At 46.0% G+C, this 27,846-nt stretch overlaps 1 protein-coding gene and 1 pseudogene across 1 annotated transcript; one reads left to right on the top strand and one right to left on the bottom strand.

The window, feature by feature from the left end:
- On the top strand, positions 1-4,942 carry LOC119164870 (uncharacterized). Its single transcript, XM_075894198.1, has 8 exons — positions 1-166; positions 242-311; positions 377-436; positions 1,189-1,260; positions 1,558-1,629; positions 2,189-2,263; positions 3,043-3,277; positions 4,536-4,942. The coding sequence occupies exons 1-7, from the start codon at positions 98-100 to the stop codon at positions 3,246-3,248; spliced, it is 624 nt and encodes a 207-aa protein (XP_075750313.1). The 5' UTR covers positions 1-97; the 3' UTR covers positions 3,249-3,277; positions 4,536-4,942.
- Positions 2,328-27,729, bottom strand: LOC142767278 (splicing factor 3B subunit 1-like; annotated as a pseudogene).
- Positions 27,730-27,846: the final 117 nt, after the last annotated feature.

Consider the following 27,846-nt stretch of genomic DNA (forward strand, 5'->3'; position numbering starts at 1 on the left):
GCGTCTGTGCGCGGAAGGACGTTCTCCATACCTGCGGCAGTCGAGGTATCAGCAGTTTCGGCGAAGAGCTTTTCGCAAGTTTTATTGCAAAATTAACATGGAATCGTCGTCCCTACCTGACTGCAATGAAAGCGTCGAGGCAGTCGAGGAGGTTGCCAACAAGAAGGTAAAATTCATGCGACCTTAAACAGTCACATGTATCCATTTTTGAGATCTCACCAAAGTAACTCTCCCCATGCAGACGGTGCAGGCAGAAATAAACACGCTGCAACAAACGCCGTCCGTGTCAGCCGAAAACTACAACCCCGAACGTAAGTTACCGCGTAGTTAAATATTTGTGAACGAGTGTTCTTATTATTTTGCCTTACGTTTGCAGCTGCAGAACCAGCAACACCCGAAAATATGCAGGCCAGCGGCTATGCGTTGGCGGGCGAACGTAAGTGACCCAACGTATGAACGCTGCTCTGGCATTTTAAGACGAATGAGGCTATTACGTGAGTACATTGCATTGCAGCATAATACTAGGCTCACATAATGATGCAATTTGCAAAGTTTCATGAGCATGGGTCGGAAAAATTTGTGGAACTCACTCAGCCTCGCTTATGAAAAAAAAAACAACAAAAAAAAAAAACGGGCGAATCCCACGTACCTTGGAATTTGATGTTAAAAGAATCATGCGTATGGAAGGTGACTGTGTTGTAATTTTTTTTTTTTTCATTGAGCGAAACGTCATGAAGTGGCGCTAAATATATGTACAAGTGTAGACACAGGCATACGTAACGATGCCTACGGCAACATAGATAGCAACACGAGAACTTGGTAAGGTGATATGAAGCGCTGGTGCTCGTGAAGTTATAATGTAAGCCGGACTCACTCAGGCTCACGAAAACTTCAGGAACTGTCTAATCGGACGTTCCTCAAACTAATCTACAGCTTCCTCACTGGAGTCTCCTTTTTTTTTTTTCTTGCAGAGCTCCGCTGCTTCAGAAGTTATTTAATTAAACCTACCTAATCCGGTAATTAAGAAGCACACAAAAGCAGTTCAACGTATTCCATGCAAAAGTAGTCAAGCTGTGTTTGAATGCGTCAATATGCCCCATAGCTTTTGTTTTTTCGGGCATTCACAGTGTCATTGCAATGTTATGCATACTTTTAAATTAATTGTTCACATTTGTTCGGCATTCACAGGTGTAAATGTGCCTCCTGAAGAACTTGAAAATTATGGCACAGTCGGGGTTGCATTTGAAAGACCTGATGAACGTAAGTTATCCCGAAAAATTGAAACATTTTAAACGCATCATTTTATCTCTGATTAAGAAACAGGTGCCCATCAACTTCTGAGTGCATGCAGCAGTATAGAACTCTCAGCTATAATGCATTTATTTATTAATTAATTTATTATTTATTTATTTATTTATTCCAAATTGTGCTTTTTAACAATGAAAACGCAACAAGACAGTTCGCCGTCATGAGCTTGAATTCACATTATTAGGCAGCCCTAGAACAGGGATCGTAGGCAAAGTTGCGCATTGGTTCACATGTGTTCAACTTTTGCAGGTGGAAATGGATTTCAAGAAGAGCCGGAAAGTCACGGCGCAGTTGGATATTCGTACGAGAGACAAGATGAGCGTAAGTTACCTAAAAAGATAGAAACATTCTAACCGCGTGATTTTGACTCCGATTAAAAAACAAATGCCGATCGACTTCCGAGCACCTGCAGGAGTAAAATACTTAGCACAGGAATTTCTGTATTTATTTTTATTCGAAATTGTGCTTTATCGTAATGAAAATTTTCAATGACAGCTTGCTATCGTGAACTTAAATTCTCATTATTAGCTAGCCTATAGGGAACATGCAGACATTGAGTACCCAGCCCACGCAATGTTTTTGAAACATTACACGTGTACACGCGAGGTTATCGTGTGATCGCGACCACCTGGATTATCGGCGCTGTTGTCTGGTGCATGTGCGGTAGCAATAAAAGCAAACACAGCCCATGGCTTCACTGACCAGGTGACCACTGTGCAGTCGAGGGGGGCTACACGGGTAGAAAATGCTCGCTTTAATGCACGTATTGCGTTATTCAGCAGTAGTCTCTTACAGAAAACACCTTGAGACCTTCCACACATTCATGTCTAAGTGGCCCACCGTAATACCGTATCTCTCTTTTCTCTCTCTCTCTTTTCAGTGTTTCCTGAAGACGAGCACGAAGAACCTGCAGATTCTCCCGCTTATGATGGCTTTACACAGTTCACGAGTGAACGTAAGTCACCCTACAAATGGTGCGTGTATGTATGTGTCTGTTGCGTTCATAATAACAATATTAATAATAATACTAATATCACTTATTTATTTCTCATCAATACAATGGAACTTGGTGGAAGGTGTGAGAGTAAAAGCAAAGAACGCTGTATATGTCTCACACCTTTTACATTGGGAAGCAGCAGGAAACATCACTATATTGCATCTGTGTTCACAAGAGAGCAACGCAAAATTGAAATAAACTCAAAAAGGTAACCACCGTATTCAGAAACGCTCCTTATTTGACTTGACCTTTGCACCGCCTCAAAGCAGTGCGTTTGAAACGGGCTTATGCTGCATTGAAGGGGGTGGCAAGTGAGGGAGCGGTTCGGGTGTAAGTATGCGGACTTCAAACATTTTCGCTCTTCACTGAAAATGGGGCCTTCGCGGCCGGGATTCGATCCCGCGACCTGCGGGTCAACAGTTGAACACCATAACCACTACATTGCGTGCGTGTGTGGATGCGATATTTCCAGGGGAGGGTTGGGGGAAGGGGGGGGTCAGTGTACAATAAGCCTGATACCTAGAGCTGAGCATGGAGCCTGAACACCTCGACTCGGCCCATTCATTAAAATTACCGAGGAACATTTATACTGAGCATGATCACAAATACAATGTGAATAACCTGTATCTATATATCTGTTCCCACTCGCTCCATGTTGTTCAATGTTACTGTGTTAAATAAGTTGGACGACCGAAGGATCACGTGACATTCGCAAACGCCTCCATTTTTCTACGCAGGCCTTGGTGCAAGAGTGCATCGTCTGGCCGAGAAGATTGCTGAACACACGGGCAAGGTTTCCCAGAATTCCGAAAACCTCGTTCTTCGAGTATCAGCGCGTCGCGACGATCTCTTGCGACGCAACGAGCAGCAAAAGCAAAACATCGACACCCTCAAAAGCATGGTTCTTGATAATTTGAAGAAGTACTCGAAAGATGGCGAGTAGCTGAGTCGACACTGACAGCAGACAGCGAAGTATGTGTTCATGTGAAGCAGGGATAACATATTTGAAGGACTCGCTCCGGGCTAAATAGCATCAATGATACATGTGCTCACTATTTCGTGTCTTAGTTATATACTTCCTTTTGTGATAAGTGTATCACATCACCAATTTCTAGCAAGTTAGAATGCTAGCATTGTATTTGTGTTGTTATTTGTATTTATGTATTTGTATTTATGTTGTTTCTATTTATGTTGCTATGTTTGGAGCATGGTTCAGTTTCGAGAATGCAGGGACCATACATTGGAAAAAGTAAGCTTATTTGAAAAAAGTAAGCAGGTCTATCTGGCTGAGTAAAATTGTACGAATAAAAAGACTTTCCAGCCACGTTAACTCTAGTTTTTAAAATTAAAATCAAAAAGTGGCTCTGCATATCGAGACCGATTTGGTCTCTTCTTCAGGCAGCGATTCATTTGGGATGGGTGTCAAAACGTCGGGCCAGCTTTACTTTTTAACTAGTAGTGGCTGGATAGTCTATTCATTTGTATGGGACAAAGTGGTTCAAGTTAGGAAGAGGACAGGATTTTCTTTTGTCCACAAGGCAACAGTGTCAGAGGGAATCAGGTAAGGCAATAAATAGAAAAGAAAAGGAACATAAAGCAGTTCTAAACATATGTGTGGAGTGGACAACCGAATATCTACAGCCAACAATGACCAACCGTGCTGAAGACCCAATACATTGCTCCACTACATATCATCTTGGCATAATGTCGTAGTGTCATGTATCAACTGAGCCAAAGACAACTATTTACAACACAAATTTAGTACATAATTCTGCATATTTTCATGGAATTAGCACTTGCTTTTGAAAACTATTCATGCGACACACACAGACGGCAACTATGAAGCTTCACTTGGAATCTCAAGTGAGATGTTCTCATTTTGCAGAACTTCATGTTGACCTCTTTCCTACCTGCTTTAGACAATATATTCATGTTCTTTTCCTAAACTCTTCCTGTTTTCAGACTTGGTTCAGGTAAAGACAAAGTTTGGTGTAACAATTTTTACTGGTACACGTTTCCAGAATGGGGAATCACATCGAGCTGCTACGGCAGCAGCTTATAGTTCCTCTCCTTGCAAATGTATCACATTATTCTTTCCTACCTGTTTCTTTGTAAACACTACTATTGTATGTATGAACACTGGGCAAGTTTTAGAGCAGAAAAGCATGCTCAATGAACTTAAATGTCATGCAGGATGTATGAAATATCTGCATATAATCTTTCATTGCAGGTCTTGGCACTGCGGTGCACAGAACAGTTGAAGAAGTGGGGGACAACTTGCATAAAGTTCTTCAGAAGAGTGAAGAAAGCCTTCACCATTCATTGAAACTACGGGATGCTATTCTGCAGCATGAACAAGAGCAATTGCAGAAGTTTGACCGTGCCAAAGCTGTTATGCTTAGTGTTTTTGAAAACTACACACAGGAGTAGTTGGGGCAAATGACAGCACCCTAGCTTTTGAATTGCAGCAATGTATGGAAACTTTCTAAAACAGCGAGGGCCAGCACGGATGAACAAAATTTCATAATTTACTTTCCTTTTGATCACACATCAAGCACCTATGTGAACTTTGTTCAGGCAAGAATGCGCTGTTGATACCTTGAACGCATTTAAGTCAATAAAAAGGTTATAGTTTGACATTGCTTGGCAGCGTTTTCACTATTGGAGACAATATTACATTTTCTGACTTACTATCTGAAACCAAGCGTTGAATTTATTAACACGTTGGGCCAAATGACATCATTTCACATAAAACCATTTCTTGTCCCACTGTTCAAACATGTGACAGCCAGGTATGGTCAAGTCTAATATCTGAAACATTGAAACATTGATAACCTATTTTCCAACCACTGCCTCTACATGTCACACTGAAAAACAAAATCCGCCTTTGTGGTGCAGGCAGTACCTAAGATGTTTTTTTTTTTTTTTTTCTGGACTATTATTTTGTGCTGCTTATCTAAGGGACAAACAAGAGGAGGATGGCTCGGTTCCTGTCACCAGCTTGAATTTATCCGTTCTGGAGGTTCTTCTCTTTGGCACTACCGAAATAGGTTTTAACGCCGCAGGAACGTTTTCCAAGCCGTATCCAATTTCATATGGGAGACAAAAACAATTGAATGTCAAGTTTATAATGCCACTTTATTTTTCTACCTTATTGAATTGTTAGTAGTCTTTAAGCCTTCACTGCACCAATGAGTTACTTTTTAAACTATCTATTTCTAAACAAATTTCAATTGTAGAGCAATTTTATCTCTAAAATAATATGCTACCCGGTCCATGGCTGATCTCCCATGGTGCATGCACCAGGTTACTGAAAAACAAGCAGTATTGCTTGTTGTCATGCCCAATCACTGTGCTCGCGCAAATGTTGTAAATACACTTTTTCTGTCGCCCCATAAGATCCCTATGTGCAGTTTATCGATTACTGTACCTCTCGCTGCAAGGGCAGTTATAAATTTTGCGGAAAATATTGGGCTGAATTGAAGATTTTAATAAGAACAATGTCTTGTGGAGTTATTACAGATACTTGTCACTTCCTGTTTGCATTATAAAACAGCGGCCTTTTTTCACCTTTGCAGTGCAGCAGGCAAGCGTACACTAGCTAAAACAGAATGTTCAATCATTTCATCTAAGCTGATATAGCTTAAACAAACACCGCATTGTCAAACCAACGAATGCAAAGAATAAAAATTAGCATCCCAGTAGGACTCGAGCCCAAGCAGTCTGCGTGCAGCCAGGCATTCTACGAGGTTTTGAAATTGCTCTGGAACAGTACCCTGTACGCAGGCGTACTATCGGTGCTGCGTTAAATGTAGTTGCTGCGCTGGCTACCTTCACTCGCTCTCTGGATTTCGTGCCCAGATATAGGACAGATAAAAATTGCACGAAATGGGCCACCTTCAACGAAATCACGCTAACACGCTTCCAAAACAATGAACGCACGAAAAATAACAGACTTCATACATGTGCCAAGAACGAAACGAAAAGCGCCATGCTTGCCCCCCTCCCCTCCCTCTTTTGATTACACTTATCAATCATTAACTACGAAAGTGTTTAATGAGTATGCATGCCCGTTATCGCACCCTGTCTAGTATACACTGGATGGATAGCCCATGGGAAACCATGCAATACCGCTAGAACAAAGTGTGAAGATGTAGCTCGAGAGAGGCGTGAGAGGTTGTTAACCCTCTGGCGCCCATGTGCCGACAGTTAACGATAGCCACAGCACAAATGCGCGGCTGACGCCGGTGGGACCCACCTCGGCACCCCGTTACATTTTTTTTACTTGCCGCCGCGATCCTTCGTAGATCCCCTTCACTCGTTCGCAGAGGGCGACCACGGAAAGGCGGCGGGTGAATCCGGCCTGATACGAAACGATGCGACGAGCCCTTTAATTCTCTACAACGTTGGCGCATCTGTGCTGGACAACTTCCCGGTTCTGATGAGCACTGTCGACACCAACAAAGTACAGCGAATCATTGGGTTGAGCGCGGTGCAGTGCAGCCAGCCAGCGTAGCGCACAGGCTGGTAAGGCGCGATGCCGTTGGGTGGGTCTTCGATTTTAACGGAATGTTGTTGAGGATCCGGGCGCACCACACAGGGGACGGTGCACAGTAGTGCGCGGGCAGGGACTACGGGCGGGCGATGTTTTGATCGTAGCCGAGGATTTTCGCTCAAACTGTGTACTTCGGGGAAGGGCAGGACAGAAAGTAAAAGTTCCACCAGCGGCGCAGTGACCGAGTGTTGTTGTTGAGTGATTCTAGAAAGAGGAAGAAGGCACCTAATTTCTGTCAGCCCCTTGGGCGACACTGCGCAGTGCCTTGTGGGGAAAGGGGGATTGGCATAAAACAGGATAGATAGGATGGGGGAGTGGTGTGTGTAAGATGTCAAGGCCATGGCTGGAACAGCAAAGGGGCAGCAGCAGGGGCAGGGATGGCAGGTCTCTGCTCATTTGTAAGTAGCTATTCCCGTCTCCTCTAGGAAGTCTACCAGGCTCCGGAGCGCTGGCAGGTGTGGACGGGACGGGTAGAGCAGGTGGTACAAGGTGGCGGCGGGTAGGCCCTGTCTGCAGTAGGCTGTGATGACCCTCGAACTTTCCTGTGCCAGGCCAGGGCAGGCACAGAGGAGGTGCTCCAGGGTCTCGGGGTCTCCACATCGGCCGCAGGCGGGAGATGCACAGTGTCCCATAGCGTGGCGGCGAGCAGCAGTCGAAACGCAGCCGGTCCGCAGGTGCAGCAAGGCGGCGCAGTCTTGTCTGGTGAGACCCATCTCAGGCAGGAGCTTGGGGGCTCGTCCATTGGCTACTCTGAGGTCTGGGTGTACCGTTAGTAAGAGCCGTTTGATGCGCGCCTTCGTGAAGTCCCTGGTCGCGACGGCCCGGATTAAGAAGGTGCCAGGCTGATGTGTAGCCTTGGCAAGCGTGTCCGCCTCCTCATTGACGGATATTCCCACGGGGGACGGTAGCCAGTGGAAGGATACGGATGCCCCAGAAGCAGCAAAGGCCTGGCACTTGGCCACCAGCAGGTTCCCGGTCAGCCCGGCGCGTCTGGGGTTTACCAGGGTCTGCAGTGCCGCCTTGATGTCGCAGAGGACGATTTCATTGGAATGGCCTCTGCCAGGAGGTCAGCTGCCAGGCGGAGCCCGGCCAGCTCCACCTTCGTGGAGCTTGCCGACAAGGGTAGTTTGCACTGCCTGCTGCTTCTCCATGCAGGGACGGTGCATGCCGCCGCGGCTGTTCCATCCGGCCTCCTGGATCCGTCCATGTACACCTGCAGCTGGCCCTTTAGTTGCTCCTGGAGTTTGCAGGATGCCGCCTGCTGTAGAACAGCTGCAGGTGTTCTTTGGTTTGAAACCCGTCCAGATGGAGATGCACCTCTGGTGGCCGGAGGTGTGGCGGGGGAGGGGTAACAGGTATAGGTGGATCCGGTACCATCTGATGGTAGAGGGGTATGAGGCCACCCTTCCTGGACCCTGGCAGGCTGTGCAGGCGAGCCAAGAGAGCTGCACCGTCTGCAGCGTAGTGAAGACAGTCTGTGTGCCCCAGTGCGCGTTGTAGCATGCACAGGGATAGGGGCCACTCTCCCGCCTCCGCCAGCGTTGCGGCAACAGGAGAGCTTCAAGGTAGTCCCAGGATGGCGCTAAGAGCTCCCCTATGCAGCTCCTCCAGCAGGCGTCTCCTGGCTGGCGTCAGGTTCCCCAGCGGGAGGGCATACAGGAGGATAGAAGTGGCGGCGGCCTGGTTGAGCCGCAGCGCCCACTTACTGGAGCATCCGTGGCCTCGCTGCTGCAGTCTGTCGATGCCACCCTGGACACGTCGGACCTTGGCTGAGGCGGCCTTGGCAGCAGAGATCCAGGTGAGCCGGTGGTAGACGGTGAGGCCCAAGTACCTCACTGTCGTCCTCCAAGGGAGACGGCAGTTGTTAACCTCTAGCGACTTCACAATGAACCAGTGATATTGGCAACGCATTCCACTGACGAATTGTTTTTGGAAAAAATGAATTCGCATATAGATTGACTTGCTGTTGTGGCACTTCGTATGTGTAATCATTTACACTTCTTAGGTTTCTTCCGCGGCGTGGCGTTAATTATTTTGTTGTGTTTATGTTGAATTTATTTTTTTACAACAAAAACAAGAACTTCATCCTTGCCAATTTCCGTCGTTCGGCTAAAGTGGGCAGCTGATGAGTGCGTAGCATTTCTGTTACTGACTCAGTCGAGGAGTACTTTGAAAGAATAAACCTGGCAGCTCACCTTTGCACTCTTTCTAGCATGATGTCACGGGGTCGTGACGTGGCCAAAGACAGAAAACTTCGTGTTGGGATTTAACTGTTTATTTGGGCGAACCTGTGCCCGGTAAAGGGAAAGTCTAATTACAGCAGCAGTCTTGCACAGATAGCAGTCTCGGACTGATAGCGGCGAACGCAGCGTCGGCCTTCGATCAACAACTGACAAGCGGCGAAGCGCGTCGGCATTTATACCCTTGCCGTCGAATGTTCTAGCGTTATCGCTGGCGGTGGCGTAGGTTCCAGAACAATCTGTACCGTTCGCACAGTGGGCGTGATCTTATCGAAATGATCTACTACAGTCCGGAACCTTCTCGAAACCTGCAGGCGCGGTTTGCGCCGAGAATCGTGTGGTGTTTCGGAACGATAACAAAAACTTGTGAAATGGAACGTGGCAATATTAATGAGGCCGATTTCCGAGGGATCCTACACAATGCTGGCATATTCCAATGTTGGCCGAATATATGTAAGATATGCTGCTAGCTTAACGGGAGTAGTAGGAAGTCTTAATTTTCTTCGCAAGTACCATAGTTATCTCTCCGCCACCGCACAAATGTTTTCCAAATGGGTCCTCCAGTTTAGATTACTGGATATTGTTACACCTAAATATTTTATTTCATTGACAATAGACAGGCGGGTAGAACATAGAGTGTAAATGGAATAGAAGACACGCTTACTTTTGTTTGTGACGCGCAAAGCAACTGTTTTAGTTTGATTTATTTCAATTTTAGATTCAGTGCACCAATTACTGACAGCATCAAGAATATTATTAAATGTTTTTTGGTCAGCTTCACTGTGTATTTATAAATTGGGCAGTCATCTGGAAAGAGTCGCACTGTAGTACTTCTATCTATGCCGCATGAAAAGTCATTTATGCAAGTTAAGAATAATACCGGTCCTAAAACTGAACCTTGGTGTACCCCTGAGGTAACGCTTAATGACTCAGATTTGAAGCCATTTATTTCTACATATTGTGTTCTGCCTGTCAGGTACGCACTTATCCACTTTATTATGTTATAATTTATGCCTAGGTGTGCTAACTTATTAATTAACTCCCTGTGAGGAACCTTGTCAAAGGCTTTGGAGAAGTCGAGACATATTGCGTCAATCTGAACACTATTATTTAAGGCACGCGTGAAGTCATCGACTGTTTCTATTAATTGGGTTACAGTGGATAAATTCTGCCGAAAACCATGCTGATTAGAAAAAAATGTTTTTGTGCCCTCAAGATACGTAAAGATAGCTTTGGATATAATATGCTCTAAAAGCTTGCAGCATACACAGGTGAGGGAAATTGGACAGTAATTTTCCACCTTTTGTTGGTCTCCACCCTTATGCGTTGGCACGACCTTCGCCACAAGCCAGTCGTCTGGGACACGCTTTTGCTCTATTGAGGCATTATATAATATGTATAAATAGTGCGCAACCCATTCCGCATACCTTCGCAGGAAATTATTTGGTATGCCGTCTGGTCCGATCGACTTTTTCACGTTCATGTTCAGTAATAATGATACGATGCCTTCATAAGTGAAACGTCAGGCATAACTGACAACTGAGAAGGAAGTGGCGTGGATGCATCACCATTATCAGGACAAGCAGTAAACACTGACTGGAAAAATCTGTTGTGTAGGTAAACGATAGAAGAGCAGTCGGACACCAATTCATCATTGACAACAAGAGAATGCACGCGTCTTGAGTGGTCTTCCTTCTGAGACAAGTGACGCCAAAAACGATGAGGGGAAGATTTCACAAATATCGGCAATATTTCTTTGTAATACTTTGTTTTTGATTAAAATAATACTGCCATGATAACAAAAACAGGTAAAGCCAGTATGGTGACGCTAATTTACAATTGCTCCAGCAATCAGATTCTGCTGTTTGTTCAGCCTGATTCTAGGCAAGTTAATGAAGACCTCAACAGGATGGCTTGCATAAAAAGTGAAACACCACAAAAATCGACGCATATTGAAATAGCACACACCTGGACACGCTGGTTGTTGAGGAGCGTGGCCAGCACATCGTGGGGGCCAATGGCCTTGGCAATATAACCAAAAGTATTGACAGTGGCTCGTCGGATGGCTTTTTTGTGGGCCTTCAGTAGCTCTAGCAGCTCACAGCAGATTCGCATCCACTCCCGAGCGGGCACATACTCAGCGCCTCGATCGGCAATACGCCCGACCAGGTCAATGCAGTTCTCTTGCACCATCTCATGCCGATTCTTCAGGATTGGGGTCAACTGAGGCAGCAAGTCCTGCGCAGAGGCAAGGCAAAGATGTGAATCAGTGCACGCACCCTAGCCATGCTTAAAACAAAACATCATACTAAATGCCTCTTTTTTTTATACGACCCAGCTTTACCTTCCAAACCAAGCAAGTCTTGAAGTATTCTTAGTGTATTGCATAAAAACAAGGACAAGCAGTTAGAAACACAAGTGCTTGTTTATGAATAGCTTTAAGCTATTGTATTTACTTGAATCTAGGCTGACCCTGATTCTAAGCCGACCCACTAAAATCCAAAGCCAGGAAAAAAAAAAGATTGCCTCGAATATAGAACGAGTGAAACAGCTAACACATGGTTCACAAAGATAAAACATTTACTGAACATAAGTGAAACAAAGCAGTTGGTTCATGATGCAAATAACTCAAGGAGCATACAGCCGCTACTCCTTTTGTGTTTCTTTGTTGACCCTTTTTTTTGCGCTGCTTCTAGTTAATTGCATCATAAAGATGCCGCGCTCATTCCGAGTAGTTGTCGCCGTCTTCAAACAGTGCGCAATCCTCGGTGCCATCAAGCGCATTGTATATGCCGCACTTTTTAAAAGAGCGCACAATCAAAGTTCCTGGGATGTCGTACCTCCTGCCACAGCCCCTACCGCGAGGCACATTTTTTTCATCCACTCCAACGTCCCGCCCGGCTTGAAAGTTGGACGACGACTCCGTAGCTAGGACAACTTTGCTTTTATCAGTCGTGAGACAGCTGAGATTAAATTGAGAACAGTTTTGAAGACTCAAAATTTCAATTTTGGAGCAGCCTAACCGTGCTTTAGAGCAGTTAGCGACATTTATTATGTCGTCCTGGCAGCTTGAAAATCGAAATGTTTAGCAACGTGGGGGCACGAGTGCATATTTTAATTGGATTATAATACACAAAACACAGATTTTGAAGGAAGTTTTTAAACAGATTATCGCCAGGTATAAACTGCACTACTTTATTTTACATACCACGTGACGACAAACAAAAAAAACTTTTGTTGAAAACTAGGTTCCCCTAAACAATAAAAAAAACGCATCACACTCAAAAACAAATTCAAAAATCATGATTGCACAAGAATCTGAGTTTTGTAACAGTGGTCCTTCACTTAAAGAAAAGGTTGACATGATAGCGTCAAGCAAGAACTTTTAACAGATAAAAAAAAGCGCGCTGCATCGCCGTTCGCGACCACCTCGTGCGGGACCACCTTCAAGAGTGCAGCGCGAAAGCCAAGAAACATCGTCACACCGACTATCTCCTAAAGCGCGTACGTATGGCACTAAATGATAACCGTATAGTACTGATAACGCCTCTCCAAGCAAACAACCATGCGTCATTAATAAGTGCACAAGCTGGCCAGTTTTATTTTTTTTAATATCATAGGTCATCACCGACCCGTTGATGTAGAATTCCTGATAATACATCGACTTGCGATTGCCGCCCGCGCCGCGACTCGCATAACGCACAGGTAAGATATTCAAGTTCACGCAAATGAAGTGTTGGAACGTACAGAAGCCGGTTTTATTGCAAAAAAAAAAAAAAAAGAAAAAGAATGGAAACGAAGTCACACTGCGAACGGCTGCTGCTCGGAAAACTGGTCGAACATAAAGCTCAACCTAAAAGAGCGTGTAGCCAAGAGCCGGCACACAGCGACGCCTTTTAAAGCACTCATTGCAAGTTTTGATTACAAAACAGAGTTGTGGCAAATCAGCATTCATGAAAATTGTGCCACGTCTGACGCGCCATGAGTCGCCAACAAAGCCCCGAGGTTCCCATTAATATAGTTCAAAATGGGTTTGAACGCGCATTCAGTCACCACGGCTTCGCAAATAACCTCTCTGCCTGCAGACACTTATGTGCGAATTTCGCGCACGATATCTTTTTTTACATGCAATAAGAACTTGCTTGTATAAATTAGTACTGTATAATGCGGAATATAGGTCAACCCCCTTACCTTGACCAGCAAAAAAATAAAAAATAAAAAGGCGGAATTATGTTGAGCTTCATTGAGTCCACCAAGCTGCCTGAGCTCTCCTCTGACGATGACTGCTTTCCACTAGCTGCCCCCCATAGCATGTCGTCCTCAGTGCCGCCGAGGGTGCTGCTGATGCAGCACTTCTTAAATGTGCGCACCACCATCTCTTCAGGCAAAGACCTCTATGCCTTGGAGACCCAACTACAAACTGTAACGAGAGGTGGCCTGCGCAGCCGGCCTGTCGAGTCCGTGCGTTGTCGCCAGCCATCCATTCAGTGTACAACGCAGGCATACGGTCGTTCAAAGATTTATTAAGGACGACGTGCAGCGGTTGAAGTACTGACGCCATCCCTCCCAGAACGACAAAATCTGTCTTTCTATCGCCAAGGCTCTCCTTCACTGATGCCGTCAAATGCCCACGAAATGCATGCAACACGAGCATGTTCCGGTGCTGCAGCAAGGCTCCGGGCTGCCGGTTCCACACTGTGCAGATCCACTCAAGCATTAGGACCTCGTCCATATGCCCCTTATCATTGACACGGACGACATCTCGCGGGAAGGCCTCCTTCAGCATCGTCATCCGCTTGAAGATAAGGGGAGCAACTTTCTGCCATCGACCGTGTAGGAAGGCATAATGGTGAAGTGCGAATCCTCGCTTCGGGTTGACAAAAGCTTCACCTCTTTTGCCCCACATTCACAAACAGTCGTGGATGACTGCCGAACCACACTAAAGTTTCATCAGCGTTGCCGATCTAGCCTAGTATGTAGCCATGCTGTCGCCGGAGGCTGTTCACATAGAGTTCAACCTCTATCAATTTGTCCTCGTACAGGCAGCTTCTGGCATATTGACGTGCACCGTCGAAGGGCAAATCCTTTGTGTCACATGAAGCGACAAACTCAATAAATGGACCCCTTAAAATCTTTCCTTGACAGACCGGCTTCATGGGCAAGCTCGACTGCTTTTGTGCGAATGAGCTCCGCATTCACTAGCAGGGATCTGGCACGGTACTCACGGACGAAATCCGCTACTTAGTCCTCGAGTTCTGGGTGCACAGCTCGGCGATCGCTGAACGACGCCTTCCTCGCGTTGCATACTGACAGTTTGGATGTTTGGTTACGCCAGTACCCGACTGGCTTTTTTTCGGACACTTCAAACTGCCGCTGTGCCACCATGTTGCCATTCGCTTCCATAGCTGGCCACAGAGTAAGGTCGCCTCTTGCTACGAACACTGAATAAACAAGAAAAGAATACGCATAGCATGTCCACGAAGTGAATGATGATGAGTGAGGCGAAGCGTCCGTCAGCCCGTCCGTGCTTCCTTCCGTCCGTCCGACCATAAGCGTGTCCGCCCATGTGTCCGTCTGTCTGTCAGTGCGTCCATCTAGTGGAACACTCCAAGTAACGCCATCTCGCATCCCCTGTGGCACATACACGCTCCGCGCGTTCATCCATCCATCCGTCTGTCTGCTAGTCTGTCTGTCCGTCTGTCCATGCGTCCATCTAGTGAACATTCCAAGAACCGCGATCTCCCATCTCGCATCCCGGTGGCTACGTACGACAACGATGAAGGATGGACAGACCCACGCCTTAAGGAGCTCCTCTCCTAAAATGTCGTCGGCAGAGAAGGCGTCGGGTTCTCTGCAAAATTCCCAAGGAGGCAATGTCGATGCCCAAAAAGCATGCGACACTCCCAGTTGCCAGACGATCACTTGGTTTATGCCAAGGGCCGGTATATAGGTCGAGGGGTGACTTTTTAGCGACATTTTTTGGAAAAGATTTCAACCTATATTCCGCACATACGGTACATAATCGTAGTAAACAGGGAATGGGTCGCACGCATTCCGTCGCTCACAGAAGCTATTTTGAGAACCCATATGCACATGCCAGAGCATCCAGGAGGCGCATCGCATGCAGAGAGACGACTTCACATTCACAGTTTACTCGCTCACGGCAAACACGCACGCATAAGTGACCACACGCAGCAGCGTCGATATGAAAACCGCAGTGACCGAAGGAACGCACTATGCACAACAAAAAACCTGAGTTAACCCTGCTACACTCGCCACTCCACTCAGTTGTTTAATTTAGGCGACAGTGGCACAGGAACACACAGCTTGAATAAACACGAGGAGCAGCACACTCAATGCACGGCAGCACATTTTTGCGGGGTCACGCATATTTACAACAGTATTTAGGAGATTATGGCCACACCATGGGAGACTTCCTCACCAGAAATGTGCAAAAAAACAAAAAAAAACAAGCACACACACACAGGAGTGGATGCGTCTTATTAGTCCACTCGGCCTTTTTTCCCCATTGAAGCTGATGTTGGCAGTAAAATTATAGCTTTCGAGGCTGTTTTAGAGCAGTTCAGGGCAATTTTTGATTTTTATGCTTTTGGAGCGGCTTGGTGCAAGAAAACAAATGTATCAAAAATGCGCAATATGGCAGCTGTCTCAACCCTGTTTTATAAGCGGCACTATAATGACACTGCCTGTTTGGCGCCATTCAGCTACGCCACACACAGACCACTCGTATTGACAAATGGCTCACCTCAATGCTTGCCACAAAGATCAAACGGCAGCCTCACGTGTAGCCAGGTGTTGGCTTGGCTACTAAGAGCTACAATATTACATAGGTGGCACTAGTTGTGCACCACTTTTTCTCAATGAAAAATAGCATGGTTTTCAAAATCCTCGAATCTATGCAGACCCTGGAGTTTGATGCAAAGAAATTAGAAAAAACTATCGATCTAGATTCGAATTAGTACGGTAAGAATATGTCACACTAACAAGGCCAAATGTCTACCCTTGCTAAGTAATGGTGCAAGCAGAATAAAAATAATTGTACCTTGATTGGTGGAGTCATCTTGTGCATGCCGATGACGTTCACAATGCCTTTGAGTGCACCCAGAATGGAGCCCAACACTTCGGGGTACTCTTCGCCCAGGTACTCGTACAGCACCACACCCAAGTGGCCCATGAGCTTCTCCTCCTGGCATGTCTTCATTACGACAGCGATGCGCGAGATCAGGTCAGCTGCCTGTTGTCGCACCTTGGCCGACTTGTTGTTCAGCCGCCACAGAATGGTGCCGCAAATCTGAGGCAGGTATGCCTTCACTCGCTTGCCCAGTGCGTTCACAATTGTGCCAAAGCCATTCAGCATAACCATTTCCTGAGGGTGAAGCAAAGACACATCTTTTGAATGATGGGGATGCAGCACTTATTACAACACAAATCAAGGCAAATTTTTTAGGAAATCACTCAAGGTTAAGTTCCTCAGGTCCATGCTTCCTGTTGTGTAAATGTTGATAAAAAAAACACCCTTTGAAGCGTAAATGTCACTGAAAAAAAAAAACACATTTCAAAGAAGAAGAACACAAAGGCTATGATCACTAGAACCAGCACATCTGCATGCTATTCAAGACCAAGGGGAAAAACACATCAATGAAAGAAAAATTAAAGTAAAAATTGAGTGCTTTACTGTGACCTGCCAGAAAAGGCAGCAGCAACTTTATTATTAAGTTGCTTCTTCTTCTTCTGACTTGTCAGAGAAAAATTAAACAATGACAAATAATTCACCTCCAATTCCACTGTTTTCTATAGTTCCAATTCATGTGTATAGATACACTCACACAAATACAGATAATTGGAGGAACTGACCAATTTTTCACTACACTGCATTTAGTGTCTTTGTAGACTGAGTGAGTGTACTCAGTGGTACACTTTGTGGCACATTAGATGAAATGTGACAAGTAAACAATGCAATTAACCAAGAACATCCAAGTAACTTTAACGCGTGTCTTTCACATTGTAACTCGTTATGCCTTGCAAGAAGTCTAGCCCCTGATTTTACAATTTAATCCATTAACAAGTGCACAGGAGACCTTTGCCCTGAAGTGCTACAAAAGCATTGCGAGAAGAGGAGTGTACCAGAGGGAACGAGGATCAGCACAATCGTTGCACTGTCCCAGAAAGCTCGGGCTCGTTTATGTTCGGAAGCGTTTCCCCACTTGTGTGCCAGGGAGGCACCAATGGCCCCCATGTTGCCACAGCTGCTGAAGCTATTCCTCCCTTGTGCATCGCTAGGTGCAACAGAAAAATGCTCCAGCAGCTGAAGCTGTATGAGGCATCAGTGTCACCCACTGGCCTACATAGGAAGGGCTGGAAACGTCGTTAAGGCCGATGTCTCATGCCAAACGACCTCCTGCTTCCCTTCTGCTAAGATGACTGCAAAAGTTTCATCGACAGCACCATCAAACACAACTCGTCCATTAAACAGTAGAGTGAGGCCTGTGCCAGTCTCTTTCAGGTTATCAAATATAGGCTGAAAAAGGGCTGCAAAATCAATATGGGCTGAAAAAGGGCTGTAAAACTCTACAAAACAAGTTTCTTTTAATGTTTCCTGAAGAGTTGATTGCCTTGGTGAAAGTATTCAAGAAAAAAATTGCTTCCAGTGCCACAAAAAGTACAGCCAATTTCTCAATACAGATAATTTGCTAGCTCTTTTGATATAGTATTGACACGGCCTTTTCAAAATGTAAGGGCTGAGTGCCAACAATAGGCATAGGTCATAGCAAGGCTCAAGTAACCATCACTGTTTTGGAGAGAGTGAATTCAAGCTTCAAAATGCCTTTCACTGGGCAACAGGTAAAAAAACTTGCACATCATTTCTGCTATTAGTTGGTACATTTATCCGCACGCATGCTATGTCAAATTTACGATACGTCAACATGAAATGCACCCCGGTACTTAAAGAACATCATTGGTGCTGAAGCTTCTATCTTGGAAGACAAACCTTCATACAATAGGCAGTCTCTTCACTTGACACTTCAGCTGAACTTTAAAAAAAGGGGATGGAAAATACTGTTGCTCCAGGATGATTCATCAGGAGTATAATGTTTTCGTTCAATTAGGTGCAGTGCTGGAGTTAACTCGGTGGAGTGGAAGAAGAGTTTAGAGTCTAGGACTGCTTCATAGTACAGAAGAGCTGTATTCTTTATATTATCGCCCGTTACCTCTAAAAAGAGTACGTAACATGTGAAATTGCTCATCACTTAAACAAAAGTAACCCACCTCAGTTGTCTGCTCCTGGTAAGCATAGAGGATGCCGTCAATCAGCTGTTCTAATCGAGAGTCAATGTCTGTAGCACCCAAGTTCCCCAGAATTTTCTCTGTCTCCATAACCATCTTGCGGTACTGTTCGTTTTCATCCTTCAGGTCGTCCACTACCCGATTCACAATCTCGGCTGCACCCACTTTGTTGGCAATTTCCACTGTCGGGTCCACAAGCTGCAAGAGTAAAAAGGTCTTTAGTAAGCAGTAGATTGAGCCTGGGTTGCGATTTCACAGCCATTACTTCGATCCGAACCTGTACATACTGACCAGCCACAATTTACAGATAGCTGATCATAACTAACTCCTGGGGTTTCACGAGCTTAAACCACGGCATAATTATGAGCCATACTGTAATGGGAAACTCCAGGTTGATTTTCACCATATTGGGTTCCCTGACATGAACCTGGCTGAAAGTACAAATGTGCTTTCTTAAGTTGCCCCCTTTGAAAGGTGGCCACAGTGGCTGGAAATCAAAACGTTGGCTTCGGGCTAAGTAGTGCAACCCCTTAGCCACTACCAGCCGCGAGCGGTCGTCACAATAGTAGCTGGCATAATGCAGTGCTCAATTAGAGCTCATGCGCCATCATTGCCAAAGGAAATAAAATACGACTACACTACGTAAAGTTTGTGATTGCAATCATGCAACAGAGATGAGGTTTTTTTTTTTTATTAGGTAAAAAAAATAACATGACAATACAAACTACGGCATGTAATGCAGCTGCATCCATAAGCCTATAATTGTGCCACCAAAGACCCCTGCACCATAGAATAGCTGCATTAACTGACTGCCCATCATGTTCATTTATTCGCAACTTTCACAGATGGTGGCGTCGCCATGCGGCATCCGCCGTAACTGTCGTTTGAGGGATGCCCACGCAGCCAGCCCATGCCATCGTTCAGTCGACCTCACTTTGGCGGTTCACTAGTGCTTTTTATTTTGTTGCTGACAATTTATACTATGGTTATTCTGAAGTTGAAAAGGTACTGTGAGTCGTAGTAGCAATGATTTACTCTTTATTGTTTGCTTGCTTAGCTAGAAGAATCACAAAATATGTTGAATGCCGCTGTGCAGACGACGTGCGAAGGCGAGGTTTCCTGCTTTTTACACGAGCACAGGGGGCTGCAGCCGAAAATACTACGCAGTTCGAAGTGACGGGCACATCGGCGGTGGCTGCCGGCTGCACAATTCCCCAAATGACAGCCATGCTGGGTTTGCACTAGCGCCCTCTCTAGGCGGTGAAAGTTGTGAATATTCATCACAGTGTTTGTGCATTTGGATACAGTAATAGAAACAATAACAGAGGAGTGTACCAGAGGGGAGAAGATCAGCACAATCATTGCACCGTCCAAAAAAACTCGGGCTCCTTTTATGTTCGGAAGCATTTCCCCACTTGTGTGCCAGGGAGGCACTGATGGCCCCAATGCCGCCACAGCTACTGAGGCTCTTCTTCCCTTGTGCACCATTAAGTCAGTGGAGAAATGCTACAGCAGCTGCAATTGCACGAGGTCCCAGCATTTTCCAACAGGCTACACATATAGGGCTGGAAACGTCGTTAAGGCGAGCCTTACGCCAAACGACCTCCTGCTTCCCCTCTGTTGGCATCACAGTAAAACTTTAGTGGCAGAGCTATCCCATGCAAAGTGTCCTTTAAAAGGCCAACTGAAACCTTTCTCGTCTGCCTGCTAATAACTTGAGGCTAGATCTTCTTGAGAACTTATTTCGAAGCAGCACAATATAGTACAGTGAAAGGTTGATGCTTCAATGAAGCTGCATCTATGCTTTGTGATTAAAATACTGCACTACAGTTACTGGGACAAAAGTAAGAGGGGGGAGGATAGACATAATGCAACTGGCTACATTGATTGGGTCCTATTGAGTAATCGCCTCTACTTCAGCTTTGTTGTAGCCTGAACTATTTGTAGATATTTAAACAGACACTAAAGTCAAATAGCAATATAGGTCACAGTGAAAGCTCAATGTATGACGTTTAAAATGACAATATCATCAACAGCAGTGCCCTACTTACCAAGAAATTGATGTAAATGCACGAGAACACATGCGCTAAGAGTAGGACATTTGCAAAGTGATCCCGTTGACGTCAGACTGACTGCCTGCAATTAATCAGCAGTAATCGAACCAGCTGCACTAAATAAAAAACCTTCCGTGCATCAAGAGATGTAATAAAATGCTACTTGTTGGTTTCTGTTTAAGTGGTGAAAAAAAGAACCGCCGGACGTTACTATGGTGAAGGATGCCATGGTAACGAACGTGCAAAAGTTCTATTTTCGCCTGGCTAAACTGGACAGGTCAAGCCATCTAGCGGGGCCCAGTTTAAGCGAGCCCGCCTGCCACCTCTAAGGCCGGGGTAGGAAATTGTTCAATGGCTGTTGTTACTGTTGTGGCTCCCACTACTTTCGTTCCACTGCTACTAGTGTTCGCAGCCGCACAGGAAAAAAACGGTCAACGTTGTGCACGGCAAGAGTGACGTGAAGGATTCCACTTGAGGCGGGTAATTTGAAGTGAGCTAACGCGATACAGATCACTAAAACCAATTCTATTTCAAAATAAGCACTTCCTTGGCACGGAAGTGGTACTACGAGGCTATTTCAGCAATCAACATCAACTTAATATTTGACTTTAGTGTCCCTATAATTGAAAGGTTGGCAGTCCTGTAGTGTTGCATGGCTGCAGTATTTACTAAATGTTATAATGCAATGCCCAGGTGAAACATTGACAAAAAAATTTACATCATCTCTGAAGCACAATGCCAAATGTACCACAAGGAGCATTCTATAAACTGGAGTAGAAAGAAATAAAGGTTGCATTCTTGCCACCTCCATGCAGAAACACGACATTACAAATTAGCCAAATAGACTTTGACTGTAAAAGAGTCAAGAAAATCTCCTTGCACAAAGAAGTGGTGTAACACAATAAAGCCTTATATGCTTTATATGAAAATTCCAATTGCCTACGAAAAAAAGTTGAGCACTGACCTGTCTGTAATTCCTCCTGTCCAATGCCATGCGGTGATTCCAAAAATGTTTGAAGAAGTGAGGCAGCACCTCTTCCTTGATGTACTGGGGCTCCACACCATCTGTGGCACAACACTGCTTCACTACCTTCAGCACAATCTTTTTCATCTCCTCATCAGGAGATAAACTCTCGGATCAGGATCAACATCACTTCTCTGGTGTAGTAGTTGGCATAATCAGCGTCCATCAACGGGATCAGGTAGCCAATGGCCTTGAGAAACGCAGCCAGACGTTTGCCCCGATGCTTTCGAATACCCTTCCAGAGGGGCTTGAGCACAGAGTCAAAAGACTCAATGCCGTAAGGTGTCGCTGCTTCAGCAAGTGCAGCAAGGGCCAAAGCTGTGATGGTACGCACTTTCTGCTGTTCATCAAAAGACCATGCTCAATAATCTCTACGAGAGCACGCAGGTGAGGTAAGATAGCACAGCCCATGAGGATGGCAATTTGTTGGACGATCTTGATGCCTGTGTGGCGTGCCTGCCATGATTTTGTGCTGCGACAGACGGCCTTCAGGAAAGGAAGCAGTGCAGGGATTCCCAACGCTGAGGCGACCACAGCAAAAGCACGGACTGTTGTGTTTCGGACATATTCATCGATGTTATCGATGTCAGGTCTCATGGTGGAGATCATGGTTGCCAGGCCAGCAGCTTTAGCAAGGTTGGAAATGATTTCTCTGCCCTCAACGCGAGCATAGTAGTCCTCATCAATAAGAAGGGGCTCGATAACAACAAGAATCTTGTGTACATAAGGGCGAACAAGGTCGTCAAGTTTGTACAGAACACGATCAATTACTTTGACGAGAAGATGACACTCTTGATCTTCCAATGTGGGTGACATAAGCAATGGGAGAATCTGGTTGAAAAGAGCACCGGCACCCAACTCTCGTGCCTTGTCAGTGATCTGTCTGAGTGCAGCTTTACGCATAGATGGTGTGCCATTTTTGATCTTGAGTAGCAGCTTCATGATTTTGCGCTCCTTCTGTTCTTCAGGGCTCAGCAGCTCCTCATCCACTTCAGCAAGGAGTTTGTCGAAGTACTGCAAATCCTCGGGTTTCAAAGAGGGCAGGTTTCCTTTTGGCTGGCTGTCGGCAAGCTTCACCGGTTCCTCTATTTGGAAGAAATACCCTGGCCCTGCACTAGGGATTCCTGCACCTACTCCTCCAAGTGGTGTAGGTGTGGCCGTCAGCTTGCGTGCTGGAGTTCGTATAGGCACATAACCAGCTGGCAGCTGCAATATCTTGTAGCCAGGTGGGAACATGGCATCTAATTCTTTATCAGTAAGCGGGCCGTTTCGCTCGTCAATCTCCCTCTCCCAGCGATAAGCCTGAAAAAGAGAGAGACAGCTCTATATTACACAGCAACAATGAACTTAGGCAACAATATACTTTCCAAAAATTTGATGCATCATTGGCCAAAAAAATTTCATTGATGGGAGCATACAAGGCTTGCTTCAAAGTGACAAAAACAAGAAAATCATCCATGACGACAACACAATTTCTGTTACATGAGTGCAGTCTGCAAACACAGCTCCACTTGAATATACTGCACATAAATGCGCTAAACAAGCACTCAAGAACGATAGGAGGCTCACTCACCTGAAGCTGTTCTGGAGTCATGGCCATGATATGTCCTGGTGTAGGTGTAGCCATGGCTATGGCCTTGGCACCTGTAGGTGTAACACCAGATGGCGTCATAGTGGATGATGGTGTCATGGCTGACGGTCTGTGGTGTATGGTTGCCCATTTGTGATGATGGCGTCTCGTCCCAACGAGAACGCCGTTTGGATGCACTAGGTGTGGGTGTGTCCTGTATCAAGTCAGCACCACCAGTGCGGTCTGTACGAGGCGTTTCAGCCCATCCACTGCCGTGACCCGGAGTTTCTGCAAATAGCATCAAGAGAAAATCAAGCCTTGCTTTTGTACTATAGCATGCACACTTTTGCATGTTCTATGGACAGTCTGTCGTTGTACCTGTCTGGAATATGAACATTACAATAGCACATAGAAGATATTGATGGGTTACCCGTATTTACTCGATTCTACCGCGCCCTCGATTGTAACGCGCACCCGATTTCCACGACGAAAAAAAAAAAAACGAAAGACATCGATTGCAACGCGCACCCATTTCTCTCGCTGGCCCGCACGACGACACCACTCGAAAAAACGACTCCTTTCAAGAGCGTCTTCCATTTAAATATGAGGTACGGCGAAGCTTGTGCCTATCTGACGTGCAACAGAGCATTGTCGTCACTGTAGTTTTACCGTGGACCGATGTCAGCACGCGAACTTGCTTCGCCCCCCTTCTTCTCGACAGTTGTGGTGCCAGGCATGTCGAAGTAAAGAGGCGTCTGATCAGCATTCCCGATTTGCCCAAGGAGGTAGCCGTTGTTGTGCCGCAAGTTTAGGACGAACCTCTGAAAACTGTGAAGCTTTTCATCGTACTCCTCCGCAAAACTTTTCGAATATGCCTGGTCGCCTTCGAAGGGAAAAGCTTTTCCTCTTCATAAAGTTAGTTAGCAAACACCTGCTCGCTTTAAACTGGCTCCGCATTAGCCCTTTATCTAATGCTAACTGCATAGCCCGCACTTGGAGCAGTTCTGTCGTCACGGGCCGCCGTGCCGCTCGCTGCTCAAGCACATACTCGCCGAGCAGCTCTTTAATTTGCGGAAACCGACCCTGCTGTGGTCCAGTGAAGCCTTTGCGTGAAGCTTTGCTGTCGACAATCTTCTGCTTTTGTTTCCGCCACTCCCGCACGCACGTTTCGGGAACTCCAAACGACCGCGATGCAGCCCGCTTCACGTCCGTTTCGGCACACGCGATGACTTTTCTTTTAAAAGCGGCACGGTGGTGCACTCGTCGAGTTTTTGGAGTCGGCCCTTACATGCCGTCGATGCTAATGCGCACCAAGATGACGAACTCCTCAGCACACGTACGAAGTGCCGCACATGGGAAATACATAGGCAGAAATGGCCGACGCGCCATGCCGACGCACGTAGGGGGCGGCCATTTCGGAATGACGATGGCAATAGAACGACCGTATTCATTTTTTTTTTTTTTTCGTATTCGATTCTAACGCGCATGCGATTTATGAACTCGCTTAACCGGAAAAAAAAAGGTGCGCGTTAGATTCGAGTAATTATGGTAGTTTGAATATCACTTGGATCACACTGTTAGTGAGAAATGCTTTTTTGCATGACCAGTGCAAAAAGTGACCAAAGTGTAGAAAAAAAACACAAACTCCGTGCCGCCACTTGAGCAGTTTCTTGCACTTTAAGATAAACAGTAGACTCGCGATAATTCAAGCTCTCATAATTCGAACTTTTGGTGAATTCATACTATGCTCAAAATTTTGGTTGGCCCGCTATGCTTTCAATGTACTTAAAAGCCGCTTAATTCAAACTTCGTCATTCGGTTCATTCATACTTCCTGCCTGTCCATACAGAAAAATTTCTGCGAATTTGTGTGCTTATGATTATCATATTACACTAAATATTGAAAAATAAGCGCCCTAAAGCTTCCAGGGAAAAGGTTTTGCTGCACAATCGTTTTTCTGCATACCGTGCCGCCTTGAAAAGAAAAAAAAAAAAAGCCCGACCCAGTGGGTACAAAGCTAGCTCGCGGCTTATCTCTGCATTTTCGGAGTGCCAAGCCGGAAGCCAGTCAAGCCAACGATGCAGCCAACGTTTCTAGACTAGGTTAGGTAAGTACCGTAAGTTGCAAAACTGAGCGATGTTGCGCGGTGCTGCCGCTGCCAGTGACAAATGTGGTGCTGCTGTCGCATCCAGATTCGCTCACTGCATGCTCGCTCACAGAACACCTAGCTCGCTCGTGTCGCTCCCGTAACCTCCATCGCTGTGCATGTTGCAGTGCGTCAATATCTGTGGAGGCTTCTTTCTGCGTGAACATTTTTGTGCTTCAGCGCGCCCTGTTATGCTTTGTATGTGTTGCGTGTTTTCATCATGCCCGGATGTTGCGTTCTCGGCTGTAGAGTAGCTACAGGAAATGAGAGACACCACGATATTTCTTTTGTGCCCACGTGTACCTGAGCAGCGAAAGGTATGGGACCACGCTATTCCTCGTGCGGATAAGAAACTGCCCAGCACCTCACGTGTGTGTGATATGCACTTTCATGAGGACATCCTGAAGACTTTCACTCACGTCATATGGTAAGAAGGTACAAATCGCAAGAGGAAAGTGGGACCTCGTCGAAGGATGCGTTCCACAAATATTCCCGAATTTGCCCGCTTACCTTTGTCGCAGGGCCCGCGACAAAGAAGCGAAATCTGGCCGATAGGAGTGGGGTATTCTCCAAAATATCAACGGCGAAAAGGAATAGACTATCTGCGAGCACTGAGCTCAAAGACAGTGAAATAAGTGTCGACATGCCGTCAACTAGTGGCGTCATTTCGCTTCAAGACATAGAAAACGTTTTTTTTTTTTTTTTTTTTGCATGCTGGCGGAACGTTGTTGAGAATGGCGAGACAAGACGTCTTGTGGTGTTTCTAGGGCTCAAAGAAAAAAAAAGAGCACCATTTGTGGAGAAATGCGTTGTCGTAGCAGAAGACATGACAGTCACCATTAGCAGCCGTCACCATCGCTTAGCCAAGTCGCCTGGCAATGCAGATACCATAATCCAATGGTCAGAACTTCTGCAGGACATAGAAAAGCTGCAAGTGTATTCATGTTGTCCCAATGCGTCAGCAGGCAGACTCGTGAGTAAAGACTACGAAGTGCTTACCGATACCCCAAAGTGCGGTCTCTGCTCGAAGCTTTGGCGTCGGTTGTGTTAACAGGTTTCATTAGAGGAACTCCAGAAGAAGCAGAGGGAAGACATGCTCAAGAAAATGGCCGCACGCGTAGCTTTTCGACGGTCTAAGTTGCTAAAGAATGCGACTGAAATGTAAAAAAAAAAAAGCTGACTACTTAACCAGACAAAAGCCACAAAAGAGGATGCCAGACATTGTAATTGGGTTTTTCGCGTCTAAAAATCTATTGCGAACGTACACCAACTAGCAACTAACCGACAGACTCGTATGTTATGCTATACATATCAAGCATTGTTTATTGTGGGCAGTTCAGAAGACCATATTTATACTGTCTTTGCCTTACACCACTAAATATTACGCAGTATTAAGTTTCTGTGGCAGCACAACAAATCTCGATAATATACTGTTGGAAAAGCTCTTTCAGAAAGGCCGCCGCGGCGTCTTGCCACGGCGATTACGCGTTTTCGTCTGCTAGCGGAAGCTTGTTGCACCGCCACTCAGCCAATTTGTATGATTTAGCCATTAGCCAAGGAAGCGTGTTAGGCGGATGTGTCTAGAGCCGGCTAGAAGCCTATACCCCGCGACAACTTTCTGTGGCAGCACAGCCAAGGCTACGGAGCCGAAGCACGCTTGGCTTACTGCGCCACAGCATGTAGTCCCTCAACGAAAACGTTTGTATACTGTTCTGGGTAACTAATATTTTACCATTCGTCACTTACATTTTTCGCCGATTTATTTTTTAATTAGTGAATAAAAACGTTGCGCAGTACAAAAAATTTTGTTTCACGCTCTCTCAGGTTTTTTTGGGGGTTTTTGGCTTCAGTCGCCTTTTTACCTCACCGCAATCCTCACTGTCAAAGATGGCGTCCGCCGGTTACAGCTCGTCAACGTCGCTTACGGAGGAAACACCGCCGCGGGCCGCGAGTCCACCAGCTGCGCAGCCGTACCAGGCGTTGTCAAATCAAAAGCTGTCCGTACAGGCCAAGAAGGTGGCGTACAACGTTTACGCGCAAGTAAGGAAAAGCGACCCGCAGCTGTCTGTGAGAGCCGCATGTCGGAAAGTCAGCGAGCTCACTGGTGTTAGCGAGCGCAGTGTCTTCCGGATTAAGCTCGACGTTACGTGCAAAACGGTACGTGCATGATGAGTTGTGTAACCATTACATGAATAATTGAATGTATCATTCACCAGCAACCTGGGTCCACGCGTCAGTAAATCACGTCACAATATTATTAAAAATTGCTCTCGAGTTCCCAAAGATGCGACTCGCGTTTCCTGCAGCGAAACGCGAGCAAACGCGAGCCGACGCGGACTGCGAGACGCGGACTGCGCTGGTGAAATCGAAACCGAAACACCCGTCGAAGCGGTCGGACTACTTGGCGCAGTAGCACATGTGCATAGGCTCCGCCCACGTAGCCTTGGCCGTGCTGTCACAGAAAGTTGTCGTCGCCGGGTGTAGACGATGCAATAAACAACATGGCTGACGTGCGTGTGGCGCAGCCATAGTGAGCGCGGTAATGTGAAATAATCTCCCGTAATTGTTTGAAAGAGGGCATTGGATTTACTGTGGTATTAATCGAGCCCCAAATGAGCCATCACATCCTGTGAGTGGCCCAAGCGC

Source organism: Rhipicephalus microplus, chromosome 1, assembly GCF_043290135.1.
Source record: "Rhipicephalus microplus isolate Deutch F79 chromosome 1, USDA_Rmic, whole genome shotgun sequence".
In the NCBI taxonomy this organism is placed as follows: domain Eukaryota; kingdom Metazoa; phylum Arthropoda; class Arachnida; order Ixodida; family Ixodidae; genus Rhipicephalus; species Rhipicephalus microplus.

What these genes read in the sequence shown, in the direction of transcription:
- LOC119164870 (XM_075894198.1), top strand. Translation starts at nt 98, where the DNA reads ATGGAATCGTCGTCCCTACCTGACTGCAATGAAAGCGTCGAGGCAGTC. An exon ending in CGAAAACTACAACCCCGAAC is followed by an intron (nt 312 to 376) that starts GTAAGTTACCGC and finishes TTACGTTTGCAG; the next exon opens with CTGCAGAACCAGCAACACCC. An exon ending in CTATGCGTTGGCGGGCGAAC is followed by an intron (nt 437 to 1,188) that starts GTAAGTGACCCA and finishes CGGCATTCACAG; the next exon opens with GTGTAAATGTGCCTCCTGAA.